Source organism: Oryctolagus cuniculus, chromosome 7, assembly GCF_964237555.1.
Source record: "Oryctolagus cuniculus chromosome 7, mOryCun1.1, whole genome shotgun sequence".
Taxonomy (NCBI): domain Eukaryota; kingdom Metazoa; phylum Chordata; class Mammalia; order Lagomorpha; family Leporidae; genus Oryctolagus; species Oryctolagus cuniculus.
Genome location: NC_091438.1, coordinates 87,060,895 through 87,082,923, shown reverse-complemented (window position 1 = coordinate 87,082,923; position 22,029 = coordinate 87,060,895). Strand labels below are relative to the sequence as shown.

Sequence of the window (22,029 nt, the reverse complement as noted above, 5' to 3'; positions counted from 1 at the left end):
TGGGAGTCTGGCTTTTGGTTCTTTGTGGAGTGAAGAACTCTTCTTTCCTTATTGTTACTGTTTTAGGTAATACTGCGTTATTATAACATCAGACAGAGAAAGCCTCTAGGATCTCTCTTACTGCTGTTACCTAGTTTTGTAAGCATGTATAAAAATAAAAATGAAGTAAGCAGAGCTTATCTTATGTGAAAGGGCTGATCCCTCGCTTGTCTATTCATCAAATTGTTTACAAGTATCCCTAGACTGTATGACTAACATGATTCTTATTATTAAAATGTGTAACCAATTTATTAGAGACCAGTACTAGGAATTCATATTTGGTAATGAGCCTCAATATTTCAGCTGCGGTTGTTATTTCCTCCCATTACTATTTTTTTTATGTTTTCCTTTTCTTTTTTTCTTTTTTCTTTTTTCTTTTTTTGACAGGCAGAGTGGACAGTGAGAGAGAGAGAGAGAGACAAAGAGAAAGAGAAAGGTCTTCCTTTGCTGTTGGTTCACCTTCCAATGGCCACTGCGGCCGGCGCGCTGTGGCCGGCGCACTGCGCTGATCCGATGGCAGGAGCCAGGTGCTTATCCTGGTCTCCCATGGGGTGCAGGGCCCAAGGACTTGGACCATCCTCTACTGCACTCCCTGGCCACAGCAGAGAGCTGGTCTGGAAGAGGGGCAACCGGGACAGAATCCGGTGCCCCAACCTGGACTAGAACCCGGTGTGCTGGCGCCACAAGGCGGAGGATTAGCCTAGTGAGCCGTGGCACCGGCCCCTCCCATTACTATTATGCTGTATTTGGCAATGTAGTTATATTTTCAGATATTAGATCCTTTCTTATTCAAAAGGGGAAACAGGACCAATGACTTAGAATATCAACAGTATTTTTATTGTTTTAAATGGATATTTATAAATTAAATTATACATTCTGATTATATATTGCCAAAGTAATTGTAATTACCATAATCTTTTTCTAAAGCCTTATGGGTCTTTTTTTTCATGTATACACAGAATAATGCCGGACTTGAGGATTTTGAAAGGAAAAAGACCCTTGGAACGGGTTCATTTGGAAGAGTCATGCTGGTGAAACATAAAGCCACTGAACAGTATTATGCTATGAAGATCTTAGATAAGCAGAAGGTTAGTGTATTCCTCAGTATCTACCTGCAGGATAAACTTCAGTTTTATTAGCTAGACTATTAAACAGATGCAGCATAATACCTGTATTGATATAATCAAATGATGTTATTGTTATATTCAATTTTTATTCTTATTTATTGTGATTATATGATGCATAAGGACTTTAGTATATAAGATACATTATTATTTCAATAATTATACATAATATGCACGTGTATGCTTATGCACAAAATATTGAATTCAGCATGTATAGATCAAGCATGTCCAATACTTTCTGCCTTTTGGGAAAATGTAGGAATCAATTTTTAAATCTTAGATTAAGGTATCAGAAATTTAGCAGTTTTATTGTAGAAAACTCTTATTTAACATGATTGGGTTCAATAAACTTAAAATGCCAATTAAAGCAAAGAAAAATTTTAAACCTACATATAACAAAAATAATTTTTAAGTATTTACCCCATGTTGCTTAACCTAATGACTCAGGATATCTGAAGTATTCATGCTTTAAATATTAAACTTCTACTTCACTAGTAATCATAATTAAAGGAAAGAAAAAGAAAAATAATAAATCTTGATATATTATTTTAAAGATATGTTCCCAGGAATAACTTTTCAGCCTATTGGGATATAGATAGAAAAATGTGGAGGAAACAGAACTGAACTAGAAGTCAGGGTTACAGATAGTGGCTAGACTCATGCTATCCAACAGAAATATAATGTGAGCCACATACACAATTTAAAATTTTCTGGCAGCCATACTTTAAATTGTAAAAATAGTTGAAATCAGTTCTCATAACATGTTTAATAGCCCAAAACATTCAAATAATTTTGATTTCAATATGTAATTAAAATAAGAAGTATTGAAATATCTTGCATTTTCATACTATGGCTTCAAAATCTGAAGTGTATTTTATACTTGGAATACACCTGAATTTGAACTAGTCATAACTCATCTGTTAAATAACCACATGTGGCTAATCCTTACCATATTGTACAGCCTAGCATTAGACTGATCTGAGACTTCAGTTCAATCTCCAATCTAACTAAACTTTCATCTTTAACATGAAAAGGGGTTATGGCTCAGGAGTAAGTCTCTAAAATTAAATATACCAATACATATATTTAGTTATGTATCTTCATCTCATTCTCATATTTTTTTCTAACCATGATTCTTCAAAAAATAGTTCAGTTACTCTAGCCACTTACTTCCATCCTGTTAATTATATAGTCCACAACAACTTGTTTTCCTCTGTAGTTATCCCCTCTCTTTTGATACTCTACTGAAATGGCACTACCAAGTGTCACCAATTCCGTGACCTCAACTCTGAGTCCAGTGGACTCTGCTCATCTTATTTGACATTTTTTTAAGCAAATGGCTGTTCTCACCATGCCTTTGAAACTGTCTTGTCCCTTGACTCCTGAAATCTCATACTCTACTGATTATGCTCCTGCCCCGTGGGCTCTTCTTCTTTTTTTAAGTCTGTATTTCTGTTTTGTCCTGCTTTTTCTTCTATTATTTAAAGCTTGATAATCCCAAGGCTCTGCAGTAGCTCCTCTTCTCTGTTGCTTATTCTGTACCCTCTCATCTAATAGCCTTGGATATTTCTGGAGCTATACACTTCTAATTCGTACAGTCTGAGCAAAGAGCACTTAGCTCTTGCTCCCATTTCTATATTGCTTATGGTGTCTCTTAGAGGGCAGATGACTTGTTTACTTGTGTTGGTAGCACAACAACAACAAAATGCTTCAGACATCTTTTATATTAAATCTGCCAATAAAATATTATTGTATGTATAACCCATAATGTTTCATTTTTCCTTCCTTAAGGAATTAATAGAATGTGCCTTTATTCAGAAAATATTCAAAAGATAAAAAAAGTACCATTTTAGTGATTCAAAGTATTATGGAAGAAGTCTTTAACTCTATTTTTTTTAGTAAGGTTATGACTTGTTAAGTCAGTTATTGAGTTGGTTACATCTTGAAAAAATCATAGTAATTAAATATTTCTCAGAAGAATAGCTGCTATTTAATATTATTTTTATTCTTGCAAAACGCATAACTAGGACAAAAAAATCTTTATCTTTTGAAATGTCTCCGAGTTTACTTACTTTAATTTGCTAAAATAAGTAATAATGGGGTGGGCATTTGGCCTGGTAGTTAAGAAGTCCGTTTCCAATTCATAGTGCCTGAGTCTATGACCAGCTCCTGCTTCCAATTTCAGCTTCCTGTCAATGCAGGCCATGGGAGGCAGCAGGTGATGTCTCAAGTACATAGGTTCCTGCCACTCAGGTGGGAGACCTGGACTGAGTTCCTAGCCCTTTGCTTTGGCTTGGCCCTGTCCTGGCCATTGTTGGTACTTGAGAAGTGAACCAGAATGAAGCTAATTCTTGTTTCTTCTACCTCTTCCTCCCCTTCCTCCCCATTTCCCTTCCCCTCTCCCTTTCTCTCCCCCTCCCTCCTCTTCCCTTTCCCCTCTCCCTAATCTCCCTCCCCCTCTCCTTCTCATTCTCCCTCACCTCTCCCTTCCCTTCCCCCTTTCCCTCATCTCCTTCCCCCCTTCTCTCTCCCCCTCCCTTCCCTTTTCCCTCTCCCTCCTCTCTCTTTCCCTTTCTCTCCCTCCTCTCTCTCTCCCCCTCCCTCCCCTCCCTCATTTTCCCTTCCCTCCCCCTCTCCCTCTTGTTCTCTCTCTTCACCCTTCCCCTCTCTCTCCCTTCTGATCCACCTCCCCTACTAATGCACCTGCGAAAAACAGCAGAGGATGGCCCAAAGTACTTGGGTCCCTGGACCCATGTGAAAGACCCAGAGGAAGTTCCTGGCTCCTGGCTTCTGCCTGGCCTAGCCCCCATCATTGTGGACCTTTGGGGAGCGAACCAGTAGATGAAAGATATCTCTCTCTCTCTCTCTTTCACTCTCTCTGTCTCTCATAACTCTGACTTTCAAATAAATAAATCTTTTTAAAAAATTTTAAAAACCACAGGTCTTCTAACCCCTAGTCAATTATTCTTTGCTTAATATTGTCTACTCCTAATTTTATGTATATAATGAATATATAACTTTCTTACCCATATTCAACTTCTTCTGTGATTATATTGATAATACAACCAATCCAGTTAACAAATGGGCAAAGATCCTCAAAGACAGTTCTCAAAAGAAGAAATACAAATAGCCAACAAATATATGAAAAAATGCTCACCATCACCAGGTGTCATAGAAACGCAAATCAAAATACAATGAGAAATCACCTCACCCCTGTCAGAATAGCTGTTATCCAAAAGAGCTGGAGTAGCAAATGCTAGTGAGGACATGATAGAAATGTGGATTAGTGCAACCACTGTGGAAAACAGTATGGAGATTTCTTTAAAAATAGAAATAGATTTTCCATGTGATCCAGCAGTCCCACCAGTGGGTGTTTACCCAGAAGACATGCACACATTTTATCAAAAAGACACTTGTACCATCATGTTCACAGCAGCACTGTTCGCAGTAACCAAAGTATGGAATCAGACAAGGTGTCCATCATCAGATGAATGGGTAAAGAAAATGTGAAATATATATATATATACACACACACATATACAAACATATACATATGCATACACACACATTTATGTAATGGGATATTATTCAACTATAAAAAAAGAAGGAAATTCTATCATTTGCATACAAATGATTGCAACTAGAGGACATCATGTTGATTAAAATAAGTTGGTAACAGGCCAGCGCCACAGCTCACTAGGCTAATCCTCCACCTGTGGCACTGGCACCCCAGGTTCTAGTCCCAGTTGGGGCGGCGGATTCTGTCCCAGTTGCTCCTCTTCCAGTCCAGCTCTCTGCTGTGGCCCGGGAAGGCAGTGGAGGATGGCCCAAGTGCTTGGGCCCCGCACCTGCATGGGAGACCGGGAGGAAGCACCTGGCTCCTGGTTTCGGATCAGCTCAGTGGGCCGGCCGTAGCGGCCATTTAGGGGGTGAACCAACGGAAGGAAGATCTTTCTCTCTGTCTCTCTCTCTCTCTCTCTCACTGTCTAACTCTGCCTGTCCAAAAAAAAAAAAAGATGCATGATCTTTCTCCTTTACCAATAAACTCTCTTCCTACCAGGCCTACGGTACATTCAGTCTTAGTTGGCTGTTATACTCCTGGTTGGAATAGTAAGTGCTATCTATTAAAAACATAAAATTTCTCACCAGAAGAAAGACCTTTCTCTCTGACTCACTCACTGTCTAACTGCCTGTAAGACAAAAAAAAAAAAAAAAAGCTGGTCACAGAAAGACAGATTCTGCATGTTTGGTCTTATTTGTGGGAGCTAATTTGTTTTTTTTTTAAATAAAAAAAAAAGAGAGAGAAATGCCTATGGATATAATTTTTGCTGCAAATATAGTGTTCTGTCAAACTTTGTTTTGGATATTTATCAGGCAAATTAGTGGGAGTCATATACTACCAGAGTTTTGATGATCTGTGACCGTCTTGAAATTTACTGTGTATTGGTGAAGGTGACATCTGTTTATTTGGTTGTTGTTTATGGCCCTTGCTTTTAGTTTGTTGAACTCTTTATTTAGTGGAGCATAAAGCCTTTGACTATACTGTAAAATGAAAATATGTTATCAAAAACAAAAAATTAATAAAATAAAAAATGCAAGAAAATGGAAGATCTTTCTCTTTGTTTATCCCTCTGTGTCACTCTGCCTTTCAAATAAATAAAATAAATCTTTATTTTAAAAAAGCATCTAGCAAAACACAATGCTGCTTTCTAATGACTTATACATATACAAAGCATTATTTTTACCTCCCTAAGGTCACCTTTTCTTATGTTCCAAACAGAATCCCAGATTGGATGTAATCACAGTCTTCATAAAGTCAAAGTAAATTGATTTCTCCTTCTATTGAATAGACAATGCAGAGGAGACTTGATTAATCCTGGATGACCTGTTAGAAAGATGAAATACTTGTTTTCCAGTGTGTCATATCTTCTTTTGTGACTGTGTAATTGAATATTTAGAATCTATACCACTATTTATTCATGTAGTTTTTAATTATTGACTTTTTCCTAATCCTTAATTTCCTTAGTAATCTTTTGAGTTATTTAAAATCAATAGTTACCTGATATACACAGGCATTTCTTTCTTTTTTGTTTTGTTTTTCGATTTTTTTAAAAATATTATTTCCCACAAATAAGACCAAACATGCAGAATCTTTCTGTGTCCTGCTTATTTCACTCAACATGATGTCTTGAGCCAGCTTCTTCCATGGCCTGTAAGTCTTTAGGAGCTAAAATTTTCACATTAATTTTAAAGTAATTTTTATGGATCTAGTTCTTTTTTAAAAAAATGATTCATTTTTATTTATTTGAAACGGAGAGTTACAGAGAGGCAGAGGTAGAGAGATCTTCCATCTTCTGATTCATTCCCCAAATGAACGCAACGCCAGGGCTGAGCCAGGCCCAAGCCAGGAGCCAGTAACTTCTTCCAGGTCTCCCACGTGGATGCAAGGGCCCAAGCACTTGGACCATCTTCTGCTACTTCCCCAGGCGCATTAGCAGGGAACTAGATCAGAAGTGAAGTAGCCGGGACTTAAACTGGTACCTGTTTTAGATGTCAGCACTGCAGGAGTGGCTTAACTGGCTATGCCACAGCGCCTGCCCTGACTTCTGCTTCTTCACTTAAATCATAGTTGACCTTCTTGAGACCAGGGTTTATCTCTGTTAGATTTTTTTGGTTTGGGTTTTTTAATCAAATAAGCCTGGATGGTACAAGTTTATCAGTTTTGCTTATCAACATTCATTATTGTATGGAAAACATTTCTTTTAAAATGATAGTAACTATAATTTTGTTTAAAATATATTTATCTCTCACAGGTTGTTAAACTGAAGCAAATAGAACATACCCTGAATGAGAAAAGAATATTACAGGCAGTGAATTTTCCTTTTCTTGTTCGACTGGAATATTCTTTTAAGGTAAGTTTTTACAACATCTAAATAAGATATTTTACAACTGATATTATTTTTTAAAATGTAAAGCTTAGTAAGAGCTAACCAGGTAGTAAACCTAGAGAGTATAAGTAAAAGTTAAATGTTTCTAGATTTTATGTGTTTAAATCTTTTTGTGCTTATAAACTTTAATAATAATTGAAAAGATTTTAATTCTGTCTAGGGAAATTAATTGTTCAAGGTGACATGTATAATTATTCATGAGATAGTATTACAAAATCAAATATTTCAAGTGATCAATAACCATAATGATGCTTTATTAAGCAAATTCTTACACTCATGCAACTGAATGTCTTTAACATATCTTTACTTCTTTTAAATCTTTTCTGCCAGGATCTCACCATCTTTTTATTTCATAATTTGTATTTTCTGGTCTTTTCACTTATACAAGGCAGAACAGCTTTGCTATACAGTTCAAATGTCTGGCAAAGTTGCACTAGATATTCTTTAAATTGGCAGCTTTTTAGCTTTTGGAATGATACTTCACATCTGTCTGCACTATTGAATCATATATAATATTTTAACCTCCTACCCCACTTTATTCTTTAAATCACATGAGCACCTACGTTTTAATATACTAAAATTATTAATGTCTCTTTAATAAAATCTAGATATTATTAACTTTTAAAAATTGTTTTTTAACTTAGTTATTCTCTGCATATGCAGAAGCTTTAAGTCATTGCCTCAAGGTTTAATTGTTCAATATTTAAATCTCCCCTAAAAGAGCAGGACCAGCAAAAGTCCCAGACTAATTTGGGACAAAATAACAAGGAGTGAAAAGAAAATGAGTTCCCACTATAAAAAAGCTGGAGCATTTTCCATCTGTTCTTTATATCTCAATGTTATTTAGTCTGTCAGTTGGATTTAAGATTTTTTTTCCTAATTCAACATGGTGTGATTAAAAAAACTTTTGTACCTTTTTAGTATTTATAAATTTTGATTTATTTCCTTCTTATTTGTCCATAGGATAATTCTAATTTATACATGGTTATGGAATATGTTCCTGGGGGTGAAATGTTTTCACATCTAAGAAGAATTGGAAGGTTCAGGTAACTAATGCTTTTCCCCTGTTCAAATCTTCATATGCTGTATTTGTTTTAAACCAGAAGTTTTTTTAAGACCAATGTCAAAATTTTATTTCATTTAATTAACCAATATTTTAGCTATATGAAGCATTAAGTGGAAACATTAACAGGAAGCCACACCATATATGGGTTTTAAGAGTCAAGTAAGGGGCCGGTGCTGTGGCGCAGCAGATTAAAACCCCGGCCTGAAGCACTGGGATCCCACACAGGCATTGCCGGCTCTAGTCCCGGCTGCACCTCTTCTGATCCAGCTCTCTGCTATGGCCTAGTAAAGCAGTGGAAGATGGCCCAAGTCTTTGGGTCCCTGCACCCACGTGGGAGACCCAGAAGAAGCTTGTAGCTCCTGGCTCCTGGCTCAGCTCCGGCCATTGCAGCCATCTGGGGAGTGAACCAGCAGATGGAAGACCGCTCTTTCTGTTTCTACTTTTCTCTGTAACTCTGTCTTTCAAATAAATAAAATAAATCTTTTTAAAAAAAAAAAGAGTCAAGTAAAAGCACTATGAAATCAATTTAAATATTCTACCATTAGTAAGCATTGTAAAGGTCCATTATTTAAAAATTGCCAAAAAATGTAAAGGTTAATTGAATTTTAAAATAGCAGTATTTACTGAACAAATATTAATGATGCAACTCTGAGACAGATTTGAAAGGATGAAGAGGAGAAAGGCATATATACAAAAATGATAAAAATGATATCAAGGTATTGTGATGATAAAAGTGTTTTCACAAATATAATTCTTGAGGTTGTTACATTGAGGTTTTAAAATATATAAATAATTGGTTGTTCTCTTGTGAATGGAGAAGCAGCCTGTTGGGTCCTCCCTCCCCCGACAATAAAACCTTTCCTTTTATTCTGGTAAAAAAAAAAAAATATATATATATATATATAAATAATTTTTAAAAAATGAAGGAAAGCCTACTCCAACTTGTCAAAGACATTCCATGATCATAGTAGAGATGAAGTATTTTGCCTTTTACAGTGGTGTCCTTTGATATGAGATGAAGCTTTAGAAAAGTAGACATTAATCTGCCTTACTTTTGAAGAGAATGGTGCATTCTGGGATAGGTACCAGACCAAAGGGAATGCAGAGAACTGGGCTTAATGTCTGTGTCTCCAAACCATGGGGTTAGAAAAGAAGGAAATACAAAATAGAGAATATGTTAGGAAAACTTTGAAAGTCTTCCCTTGCAGTACTCTAAGGTTGGTTTTTTTTTGTTTTTTTTTTTTTAAAGAAAACTTACACTTGTATATGTGGAGAAAATAGATTGGGGTGTTAAGACTAGGGATGATAGAAAGGTTAGGGAGTAGTAATAGCTAAAGGATAGGAGGATTCCTTTTTGAGTTGTTGAGGATATTCTCAAATGTGATGATGGTTGCACAATCCTCAATATACTAAAAACTATTGACTGTATACTTTGAATGGGAAAAACATTAAAAAATACAATCTGGAGAAAAAAAAAGAAACATTGAGGCAGCAAGAATATGAGTTATTGCTTAGCATATCTTTCATCAAAATCAACAGAGTCGTTGTGATTATCTCTTACTTAACTAGAATGTATCGACTTAAAGGTGCTATAGCATTAAATGTTACTATTGTCTTCCTGCATTTCCTTAAGTATGAATTGGAAATGCCCAGTAATAAGTTGCATTTGGAATGTTTTGCTTTCACTGTTCAGCAATTTGATGATAGATCTGTGTAATGTCTGTATTCTTCCAAACATTAGTATGTAAAAATAAATATTATAAGATGTTTATATTTACAGGTACATGAAAAAAAATGAAGTTTCTCACATGAAGTGTTTTCAAGTTTAATGTTTCAATGACTGGGATGATTTTCCCAATCTCTGTTTACAATGTTCCCATCATTCCTTGACATTTGACATGCAAAGGTAGATTGCTAAAGTATTGAGATGGGATGAAACTGGAAGAATATTATAAAATATTGCCCCTCAAAGTATTTTACTTTATCTATTCATTCATTCAACAAGTATTTACTGATGTAAACTTGACTAGGACCTGGGAAAGTGATGGTAAATAATGGGAGCAATGTATACTTATATAATCTTTTTTAAAAAAATTTATTTCTGGTACTACAAGATCAAATGCATGACTGTATCTTGAAGGAAATTCAATTTGTTGTTACAGTCATTCACTGAAGACACAAATCTGAAAATCATTGCAATTTATCTGGCAGATTAGCAAAATTGAATGAATACCAGAAAATGAATTAGAAACCCAAATTATAAAATTGGTGTATCCATTTGTAGTACTAGATTGTGACACTGAATTGTACTGATACGTTGATTTAATATATGCATGCAAGAACAGTACATGTTTATGCAAACTCACAGATTATACCCACATTTTGTCTCTGTAGACATGCATAGTAGAAGAGTTGGAAAGTCACAGGCCAAAATTGTATCTCTGGTTTCTGTATGAGACTGTGGGTGTTCTTTACTCTTCACCAATATATTATTTTTTTCTATATTGAGTAGATGTAATTTTTATAACAGGAGATAATAGATAAGTAAACAAAATGAAATTAATCTGCAAATCAGTGCAGTTATAAAGCTTCTCTATAGTTAAATTCTTTAAGCACTTGAAATCTGTGAGAAAGGTAGAGCCTATACTAGTCAATTTTTCATTACTTTTAACAAATACTTGAGAGGAACTACTTAGAAAGGAAAGTTTATTTCAGCTTACAATTTCATAAGTTCACATCCAAGATTAGGTGGTCATATTAGTCTGGTGTCTGATGAGGGCAATGGATGGTGGAATGTGTGCAGATGGAGAACCTCATCATGAGCTAGGAAACAGTAAGCTAGGCTGAAATTGGCTTAAGTAACCAAGAATTACCTTTGGGGGAATTACTTTTGCAAGACACACCCTCAATGACCTAAAGACCTCTCATTAGGCTGCTATTCTAGACACCATAACTGTATCATCTCCACCTTTAATCCATCAACAACCATCATTAATCCATTAATTGTTAACATAAAACTTTGGGATTTACAAGGCCTGCCATGAATTGGGGAACCCAAATTCTGTTCAAACCTTAGCAGAGCCTATTAACTTTAGCAGTGACTGATAGAAAATCCAGTTGGCACATTAGCTTTTCAGTCATTCTCTAGGTCAGACATAATTATAAAGACATCAATATATTAAAATACAGGCAATAATAGCTTACAATTAGATGGCTAGTTTAAGGTTTGTTTTCAGCATATGCTATCCCTTACATAAAATATTAATTGAAGACAGTTTAGAATATTAAATATTAAATATTTAGAAACTAAAAATATTCTTTAGAAGAAAAAGTACTTTTAGCTCCTGAAATACCTCTCCATATGTTAATTTTCATGGTTGATCTACTTATATATTTGTTAACTATTTTACAGAAAATTACTGTTTTATTTCTTTTCAGTGAACCCCATGCACGGTTCTATGCAGCTCAGATAGTGCTAACATTCGAGTACCTCCATTCACTAGACCTCATCTACAGAGATCTAAAACCAGAAAATCTCTTAATTGACCATCAAGGTTATATCCAGGTATGACTTGAAAATGTTATTTATGACATATTTGCAAAAATATTAGGCAAGACAGTTATAAACTTAACATAAGATATCAATATTGGATTTTTCTTTTTTGAAAGAGACAGTTACTTCTTCCTAATATCTTTCAGTTGAGCCCATATTTCTTCCACTTTTATAGAGAATCAAAAATTCCCTCTAGGATGGAACCTGTTTAATATTAGCCATAATCTATATTTGTGAGCTGAGCACAGGCTCTTCAATAAAGAAATAATAGCTAAATTTGTGAACATTCATTAGAGTCAGGCCATGTACAGGTTGAGAATCCCTGATCTGAAAATCTGAAATCAGAATACTCCCAAATCTAAAACTTTTTGAGCACTGACATGACATCACAAGTAGAAAATTCTGCACGTGACCTCTGTGACAGAGGCAGTCCAAACACAGGAACACTAAAATATTGTATGAATTATCTTCAGACTATGTGTATAAGATGTATCTGAAACATAAATTCATCTGATGTTTAAACTGTTTGCTATCTTCCAAATTATCTCATTATATATTTGTAAATATTCCAAACAGGAAAAACCTGAAATCTGAAACACTTCTTGTCACAAGAGTTTTTGGATAACCAAATTGTATTATGTCTTTTAATCCTGATAACCCTATGAAGTGACAATACTGTTGTTATCCTCATTTTAAGGCTAACAAAACTAAGGCATAGCAAGGTTGCACAGCCAGTAAATGGTAGCATCAGAATTTTAACTCAAGCAGGTGTGATTCCATAGTCCTTTCTCTTTACCACGATAATACAACTGCCAAAGGAACCCAAAATACCACTACTGAACTGAGTACAATGCTTTTTTTTCCATTTCTAGCATTAGAGAGTGAGAGCACCCCTTTTATACAATTATCAGTAGGTCTCCCATTGATGTTTTTGTACTTCTGGTGGTGCAATTAATGTTGAACTTAAGGAACACTTTTATCGTTTCATTTTCATTAAAATTGTTTTATTTTAACATTTTATTTTCACTTTTAATTTCTTAAATCTGGGACCTTAAGATAATGACTGAAAAGAGTTTTTGTTATTGTTGTTTTCAGTTTTTTCTTTGTTTTGATTAGGGGAGAGAGTTTCTAATTGGGCTTGTCCTAAACTTCATTCATTAAGTTGTCACAAATTAATCTGTTAAACTGACTAACTTAATTTTTTTATATTTTTTCATCATTTTATTTTTAACCCTGAATTTTTAGATTTCAATTTAGATACAATAAATTCTCAGAAGGCTCTTTTTCCTTTTATAGGTCACAGACTTTGGGTTTGCCAAAAGAGTTAAAGGCAGAACTTGGACATTATGTGGCACCCCAGAATATTTGGCTCCAGAAATAATCCTGAGCAAGGTATATTTATAATGTCAATATATAAGAAGTAGACATATAAGCATGCATCACTGTGGACTTTTGTAAAAATTAGTTTATTGGTCTAATTTTATATTTTTATTTGTTCTATATTATAAATTTTTATCTACCCATGCATGATAACTAAGAAATAATTACAGTTTACCACTAACCCCCTAATTTTAACTTTGGGCTGAGAAACTGTGTGAATAAATCTGGCCTTTTAGATACATGTTTTGAAGCAAAAAAACAGTCTTTTGTTAATTATCCTCATTAATGCTTGAGTGGGGAAACTTGCTGATTCTCTCAAGAGGCAAATCTAGGAGTGGGCACTTGACCTAGTGGTTAAATCCCATATTGGAGTGTCTGGTTCATACCTGGCTCCTCTCCTGACTCCAGCTTCCTGCTAATGTGGACCTGGGAAGCAGTGGTAAATGCTCAAATGATTGAGTTTCTGTTATCCACGTAGGAGACCTGGGTTGAGCTCCTAGCTCCCAGCTTTGGCCCCAGAGGGGGCCATTGTAGGCATTTGGAAAATGAAACAGTAGATAGGAGCTCGCTCGCTCTCTCTCTCTCTCTCTCTCTCTCTCTCTTTCTCTCTCTCCCTCCCTCCCTCCCTCCTCCCCTTCCCTTCCCTCCCTCTCACCCTCCCTACCCTCTCCCTCCCTATCCTCTCTCTCTCTCTCCCTCCCTCTCTTTCTTTCTCTCTCCCTCTTTATCTTTTGTCTCTCACTCTCTTGCTCTTTCAAATAAATTAACTAATTTTGAAAAAAAAGAAACAAAATTACGTAGGATATATGCTCATTGTCCATTCTTTTGTCTCAAATTTACAACTTTAAAAGGAATTTTAAAGCAATTGAGTTGGTTTTAGTCTTACTGAAAGTAGTAATAGTTTTCTAAACAATGAAATGTGGTGAGAAAAGCTATAAACATATCTTTTAAAAAATGCATTAACTTCTCTTTCCCTTTCTTCTACCATCCTTTGATAGAGAAAAGTAGAAAGAAGAACCTTAACAAGAATTGGACACAAATAGGAGCAAGGAGAGGGAAAGCCATTGGGCACATGCCTGGATGGTCATATATTGAATAATTGAAATTTGGTTAACCTGTAGAAGTGTTAGAGTAAAATAAAATTTTTATAGCTTTCCTCTTACTAGCATTCATCATTTAAATCTTATGTAATATTTTAGTATTTTATAATCGAAATATCATTGCTGTTAGCAGATTTCTTCTCCTTACTTTTAACAAATAATGTGACCACGGGATATAATAAGCACCACAAGGTTTACAAATGTATATATATTGTAAAAGTAACAGATATAAATTGTACAAAATTTTAAAAAACAGAAAAATATGAAGAAACAACTCCAAAACCTGCAATCCCACCCTCAGAGTCAGCCTCTTTTATTTTTAACATTTTGATATATTTTCCAATGCATGTTATCATAGTTGGGATCATAGCGAATGGATAGTTTTGAGTGTGTGACTTTTTTCAGTTGCATGATAACAAGCATGCAAACATTCTGTTGGCTTGTTTGCAAATGGACCATAAAGTATGTAGCCATTCTTCTGTTGCTGAATATTCAACTTTTCTTTTTATTTTTGTTTGTTGTTACTATTTTGGTTTTTTTGGTTCTTTTTATTCATTTTTTATTTTTTGCTGTTATAAATAACTGTGATAAACATCTTTGTGCATAAAGCTTTTTCTGTATTTCACATTATTTCCTTAGGATAGATTCCCAGAAGTGGAATTACTGGGTCAAAGGGTATGAATATTTTTAAGGCTCTTGATACATATTGATAAATTGTTTTTCAAAAAATTTGTACCATTTTACACTCCTAGCAGTAGTGTATAAAATTACCTGTTTCACCACACCCTTTCTAGTACTGGTTATTCTCATTTTTTAAATATTTACTAATTTAATACTCAATAAATGATATTACTTTTTTATTTCTCATGTCTTTGATTATTAGTTTTTCAAATGCTTACTACCCATTTGGTATTTCTTTGTGTGTGTATGTAAGTTATTAGTTCATGTCTTTTGCCCATTTGTCTATTAAATGGAGCATTTTTTGTATTGATTTGTTTTAATTCTCTATACCCAGATTTAATTTGTTTCTTGCATATTTACTATGAAGATTAGCACACAATTTAAAACATAGAAATGAAAGTTAAACAAAGTTGATGCCCATTTCTATTAGCAAAACAAAGTGTTATTCTTTTAATACAAGTTCCTCCCTTTAAAAACATACAGAATCAGGAAAAAAGAGAAAAGAAAATCTCCATATAGTAGTATTAAACTTTAGTTAATAATTTGAAAACTAAATAATTTGTAGAGCCAAAATTTTCACAAAATGGTGAAATGTAGGGAGTGGGGATGGTAATTAGAGGGTACATTGAGGGTAAAACAAAAGATCTGTGAAGAACTCAGATTATTTCTTCTCAAGATCAGGTGGCTTTTGGGTTTTTTTCCCCAATAATCTTTAGTGCAAGTTAACACCAATCATAGTTTATTTTTAAAACTATATAAATAAGTTAATATGTTATTACATATTACATGTGTCTATTATTTATTTTCTTATAGATATTCAAGATGGTAATTTTAGTACACTTAATATTTTAAAAGTCAGACAACCTGTGAATTGTACATTCGATTTGCAAAGCACTACTTATAAATATTATTCCCTTTGATTTGATATAGTCCTCAAAAACCCTATGTTGTACTAGGGTTTTTTCTTGAATTTATTTTAAAGATGAGAAGCAAAACAGTTGTTAACAAAAGAATACTTTAATACTTACATTAGTTGGATTGCATATGAACCATTTAGCATTCACGAGATCCTGTGAAATGCATGGGATTATCCCACTACATTTACTCTCCTAACTCCAAGAATATATTTTGAAGTCAATTCCAGTATTTATTGTGAATTTCAATATCTACTGTATTGTTTCAAAACTTTTGACCTTTCTAGGTGTGTTATGTATAATCTGATTCATAAGATTATGACTTGTAAGATGTAATTAAATCCAGCTCCCTCTGTATGATTGAGCAATACCTAAATTATACCAGTGAAATTGTCTATAATATTCTTAATTATTTTAGGAAGAGGATTTGATAATCTTTCTTAATACTCAATTCTATTGTCTGGAAATTCTCTTTGTTTAATTTAGTTCTGACCTGAAAACAATATGTTAATTTGAAAAATTATATTCTGAATAGCTGCTTAGCAACTGCTTTAAAAGCTTTTTAACATGCTTCCAGATAATTTTGAAATTACCTGTGATTTCATTTTCTTTTGAGTAACTTAAGTAATAATTGACATTGGTGTCGGTTTATCTTAGGGCTACAATAAGGCAGTGGATTGGTGGGCATTAGGAGTGCTAATCTATGAAATGGCAGCTGGCTACCCCCCATTCTTTGCAGACCAACCAATTCAGATTTATGAAAAGATCGTTTCTGGAAAAGTAAGTAATATATTTTTCTTCCTCTGATATTAATTATTTCTCTATATTAATCTTAAACTTTGTAGATTAAAATCATAAGTTATCAGAATATTCTCTTAAATTGGGGAAAATAAAACATCATAATTGTTACTCTTGTCTCTAGCTTTCATTTAAGATAATAGCATAAGTATCAAATCACTGTAGTCACTTAAGGAAAAAGCACAGTTTAACAAGCAAATTAACAAAATAACTAGGCAATTTCAATTTTTAGAATTTTTATCCCTTTGAAAGCACAGGATCATTGAGGTAATTCTCAGTACCCCTTCAAATAAGTAAAAATTGTTATTGCATGTGGATGTCTCCTTGAAGAGAAGTTTTAGGAACTGCTTTTATATGTCCTTGATTTTTTATGACAGCTTTCTTGTTTGAGTTATGTCAATCACACAAAATTAAAAGTAAATGTAAAGTGGATAGACTTCTTTTAGAATGGAAATTCATAGAATTGATTTTAACAGAATTGTTCATGTTGATTATAATTGCCATTAATTTTTAGCAAATATGAAAAATAACAATAGTATTTTTGTATATGAGAAGTTTTGCTGTCATGGTATTTTATATTTTGTAAGTTATTCCAAAGCCCGCCTTCTTTTGCATTTATAATCTCTAATTTTGCTGCTGAAAGTGTTTCATTTGAGGTCAGTCATGCACTTTTGCCTTAGCTCAAACCTGAGATCTTTTTTTATTTCATTTTTGTTATTATTTTTCAGAATTTATTTATTTACTTTTTTTTAAGATTTATTTATTTATTTCAAAGGCAGAGTTACAAAGAGAGAGAAAGATAGAGAGATCTTATATCTGCTGTTTCATTCCCCAAATGGCCACAATAACCAGGCTGGGCCAGGCCGAAGCCCGTAGCCATGGGCTTCATCTGGGTTTCCCATATGGGTGAAGGGGTCCAAACACTTGGGCCATCTTCTGCTGCCTGGCCAGGCACATTAGCAGGGAGTTGGATCAGAAGTGGCATAGCAGCCAGGAATCGAACTGGCACCCATATGGGATGCAAGCACTGCAAGTAGTGGCAAAACCCACTGTGCCACAGCACTGGCCCCCTGAGATTCTTTTATTTAAAAACACTATATCACAGAAATGTCAATATCCATGAGCCTGAGGCTTCCTACCATGTAGCAAAGAACGAGTAGGCTTTCAGACAACCCAGAAGGAGCCAATCTATACAATAAAAGAGTAAATGGAAAGGGATATTTTCCTTCCTTCCTATTTTCCTGCATATATGCAGTCACCAGGGTCACAAGATTTTCCCTTATATTTTACTGCATTTTATGGATGAATTTTATGTTATGTCATTATTCACAAATTAGGAAACTAAGAAAGAATTCATACCTCAACTATGTCAAAGGCAAAATAAATAGCTCTTACAGATAAATAACTAAGTGAAGTATTGAAAGATTTATACTGATGAGGCAATACGGAAGGACATATATAATATGTATTTTAAAAATTAAGTATCACTGCTGTCTTTGTTATATTTATGAACGTCTAGGTTTCAGACTTGTTGTCTTTATAGTTGCTTTCCCCCAGCAGAATATAAAAAGTCATAGTAAAAGAACTTTTGATATGAACAAAACAAAACATTGAGGGAAAATTAAGACAAAGTTGTAATTTATTTTTAGAGAACTTGAGAAGTGATTATTTAACTTTCAAGAGCAAATAAGAGCTAAGAGTCATACAAAGGATGATGAGTAGACTAAAATAGGTTAAGTCAGAAGAATACAAAGACTAATAAGCAGATATTATAGAAATACCTTCTAATAATTTAATTAGAAGTAATTACAAAGTTCTTCAATCTTTACTATATTGCTTTTATTTGTTCTTAAATTCTTCATAAGAGAAACCAGATTTTTCTGACAAGGATGGTGTCATAACTAATTTACATTTACATAGAAAAATTGCTTTAGTTAAAATGAAGGTAATTTCATCTGTATGAATCAGCCGCAGCTTGCCATTCATTCTATATTGGGTAAAAATTTTTTCAGCTCCTTAGTTTCATTTCATATTAAATTTTAATATTTTGTATCCAATAATCTTCATACTTCCTAAAATCATAACAGTTTAAATTCTAGTCTCCCTAGAAAAAATAACAACATAAAATTATATCATATCAGGGCCATCACTGTGGTTTAGCAAGTTAAGCCTCCCCCTGCAATGCTGGAATTCCCATGTGGGCACTGATTCGAGTCCGGGCTGTTCAGATTCCAATCTAGTTCCCTGCTAGTGGCTTGGGAAAGTGTCAGAGAACGGCCAAGTGCTTGGACCTCTGCATCCATGTGGGAGACCCGGAAGGAGCTCCTGACTTTGGTCTGGTCCAGGCCCAGCCGTTGTAGCCATTTGGGGAGTGAACTAGCAGATCCCTTTCTCTCTCTCTCTCTCTCTCTCCTCTCTCCTCTCTCCTCTCTCCTCTCTCCTCTCTCCTCTCTCCTCTCTCCTCTCTCCTCTCTCCTCTCTCTGTCACTCTGCCTTTCAAATAAATAAAATAAATCTTTTAAAAAATGTATCATACCACAAAATGAGTTATTTCCTTTCCATTTTTTTAGAAATATGATGGAGTACAATCAATATAAACATCTTACTGCATAAAATGCATGGTTTTAAAATCAGAAAAAGCAATTGTGTATGGAAAGTATTTTCTTAAATGCTATATAATTAAAACCATTAAAAGTTTAAATGCAAATATAGAATCTACAAATATAAGATCAAAGTTGTACTTTTAATGAGGTGAACAGAAAAAAAGTCATTAGTTTTGAATTTGGCTTTTAGCTACTAAGCAGAGAGACAATACTATTTTTTGCAATGTGGGTAAAGACATATCCTAGTTTGGATTTGCATGTTGAAATAGATAGTTTTATTGAGATGTGATAGATATGACTTATATTTCACATAGTACAGATCCTAGAGATCAGTTGATGGCAATATTCCACTTTCCTGAGTTCTGCTTTAGATGAGTAAAGGAACAAAGATGGAAATAACTTTATATTCAATATGGGGAGAATCTGGCACCTTCAGTTAAAAATGAAAGATTATAGGAGCCAGTGACTTATCAAAGTTAAGTTATTAAGTGTGGGACCGGCATTGTGGCTGGGTGGGTTAACGCCGTGGCCTGAAGCGCCAGCATCCCATATGGGCCAGCTGCTCCACTTCCGATCCAGCTCTCTGTTGTGGCCTGGGAAAGTAGTAAAAGATGACCCAAGTCCTTGGGCCTCTGCACCCGTGTGGGAGACCTAGAGGAAGCTCCTGGCTCCTGGCTTCGGATTGGCACATCTCTGGCCATTGCGGCCAATTGGGGAGTGAACCATCGGACGGAAGACCTCTCTCTCTCTCTCTCTCTCTCTTTCTCTCTCTCTCTCTCAAAAAAAAAGTTATTAAGTGAATATTGTGAATAATTTACTAAATACTTAAATACTAGATACATTACTAAATATATTTGAGCATTAGATTTTTAAGTATTTTCTCTGTTACTATATTTTAGCTCAGGCAGATATTTTTAAATGTACAGAAAGATGATCAATCAGCTTGTTAGATTCTCTCCTACACATATTTTGCCTTTCAAAAACAGAAGAGGTGGTATTTAAATGTCAAATTATTCATGTAATATTAAGGTTCAGGTTTAGAAAGGCACAGTTGACAGACTCACAATTCCTGCATTAACTGTACCTCATCCTAGCAATACATATGCTGAGTTTCTGTATATAGTCTTTAAATTTCATGCCTCAGCACCATATATTCTGTCGTAAAAACCTAGTTAGTTTCCACAGCAACTCTGCCTATGTTACCCACAGAAATTTAAAAGTAAATATTGTGTTAAACTTGATATTTGCAAGTAAGGTAATCAAGTAAGAACAGTTGTAGAAACCTTAATTTTAGAGTCCTTGACTTAATTTGAAAAAATCATTGGCTTCGTTATATATGAGGTAAATATTATGCCACTTTTAATGAGCACTAACATTGCAAAGAAGATACTGTACAAAATATAGGGGTATGAATATAAGTCTGTACTGAATGACAAAAGAGTCTATTTATTTTCCTGGAAGGAAAATTCAGCATCCATCTGCAGGGCAATTGATTAGCAGCCCAGTGGCTATTCCTTTCCTTGTCAGGGGTCCCCAAAACCATCTCCAGGACTGCCGATTCACAGGAAGGACTCACAGGACTCATCATATAATGGTAGTCACAACTAAGATGTATTACAGTGTAAGGATAACAAAGCAAGGGGAAAAGGCAATTGGGACAAAGTCTAGAGGAAAAAAGGGAAAAGCTGTCAAGAGTTCTGTCCCAGTAGAGTCACAAGGGATGCACTTAATTCCTTCAGCAACAAAATGTGACAACACATGTGAAATGTTATAGATCAGTGAACCTCATTAGAGACTCTGCCCAAATTCTACATTGGAAGCTGGTCATATGTGCACCTTCAGCCTACAGCAAGCTGCCAAAGTGAAAGCAGATGTTCAGCAAAAACAATATTATCTGTACAAACAATCTAAATATAGTAAGGCGCTCTGATCATTGAGGGCAACTTTCATTGCAGTGTAAGGAACTGATCAAGGACCAGACTGACAAGCAGTCCTTTCAGAAGGTGGCAATCCCAGGCCCACAATGTTAACTCTTTTCTGCATACCTTCTGTTTCCTAGATACCACACACCTATGCAGTTAAACACTACACATTTTCTAAGATGCAAATGTCATTTTCTATTTGTCTATCGCTATAGGTAAAGAGATTCAGAAGTTCCTAAAGGTACATAAAATACAAAAGCAATTGTACTATTTGCATAAAACCTAGGGCTATTTTTTTTTAACTTTTATTTAATGAATATAAATTTCCAAAGTACAGCTTATGGATTACAATGGCTTCCCCCCCCATAACTTCCCTCCCACCCACAACCCTCCCCTCTCCCTCTCCCTCTCCCCTTCCATTCACATCAACATTCATTTTCATTTCTCTTTATATACAGAAGATCAGTTTAGCATATATTAAGTAAAGATTTCAACAGTTTGCTCCCACATAGAAACACAAAGTGAAAAATACTGTTTGAGTACTAGTTATAGCATTAAATCACAATGTATAGCACATTAAGGACAGAGATCCTACATGAGGAGTAAGTGCACAGTGACTCCTGTTGTTGACTTTACAAATTGACACTCTTGTTTATGGCCTCAGTAATCACCCTAGGCTCTTGTCATGAGCTGCCAAGGCTATGGAAGCCTTTTGAGTTCACCAACTCTGATCATATTTAGACAAGGTCATAGTCAGAGTGGTAGTTCTCTCCTCCCTTCAGAGAAAGGTACCTCCTTCTTTGATGACCCGTTCTTTCCACTGGGATCTCACTCACGGAGATCTTTCATTTAGGTGTTTGTTTTTTTGTTTTTTTTTTTTGTTTTTTGTTTTTTTTTTTTT

At 34.7% G+C, this 22,029-nt stretch overlaps 1 protein-coding gene across 11 annotated transcripts in view; it reads left to right on the top strand.

The window, feature by feature from the left end:
- The window catches only part of PRKACB (protein kinase cAMP-activated catalytic subunit beta), a 223,868-nt gene that overhangs the window by 183,555 nt on the left and 18,284 nt on the right, over positions 1-22,029 (top strand). For all 11 annotated transcript variants that reach the window (XM_070076958.1, XM_070076962.1, XM_070076960.1 and 8 more), the window contains 6 exons: positions 999-1,127; positions 6,977-7,075; positions 8,075-8,157; positions 11,616-11,742; positions 13,027-13,122; positions 16,463-16,585. In XM_070076958.1, the coding sequence (XP_069933059.1) occupies positions 999-1,127; positions 6,977-7,075; positions 8,075-8,157; positions 11,616-11,742; positions 13,027-13,122; positions 16,463-16,585 (657 nt within the window). The remainder of the gene's footprint in view (positions 1-998; positions 1,128-6,976; positions 7,076-8,074; positions 8,158-11,615; positions 11,743-13,026; positions 13,123-16,462; positions 16,586-22,029) is intronic.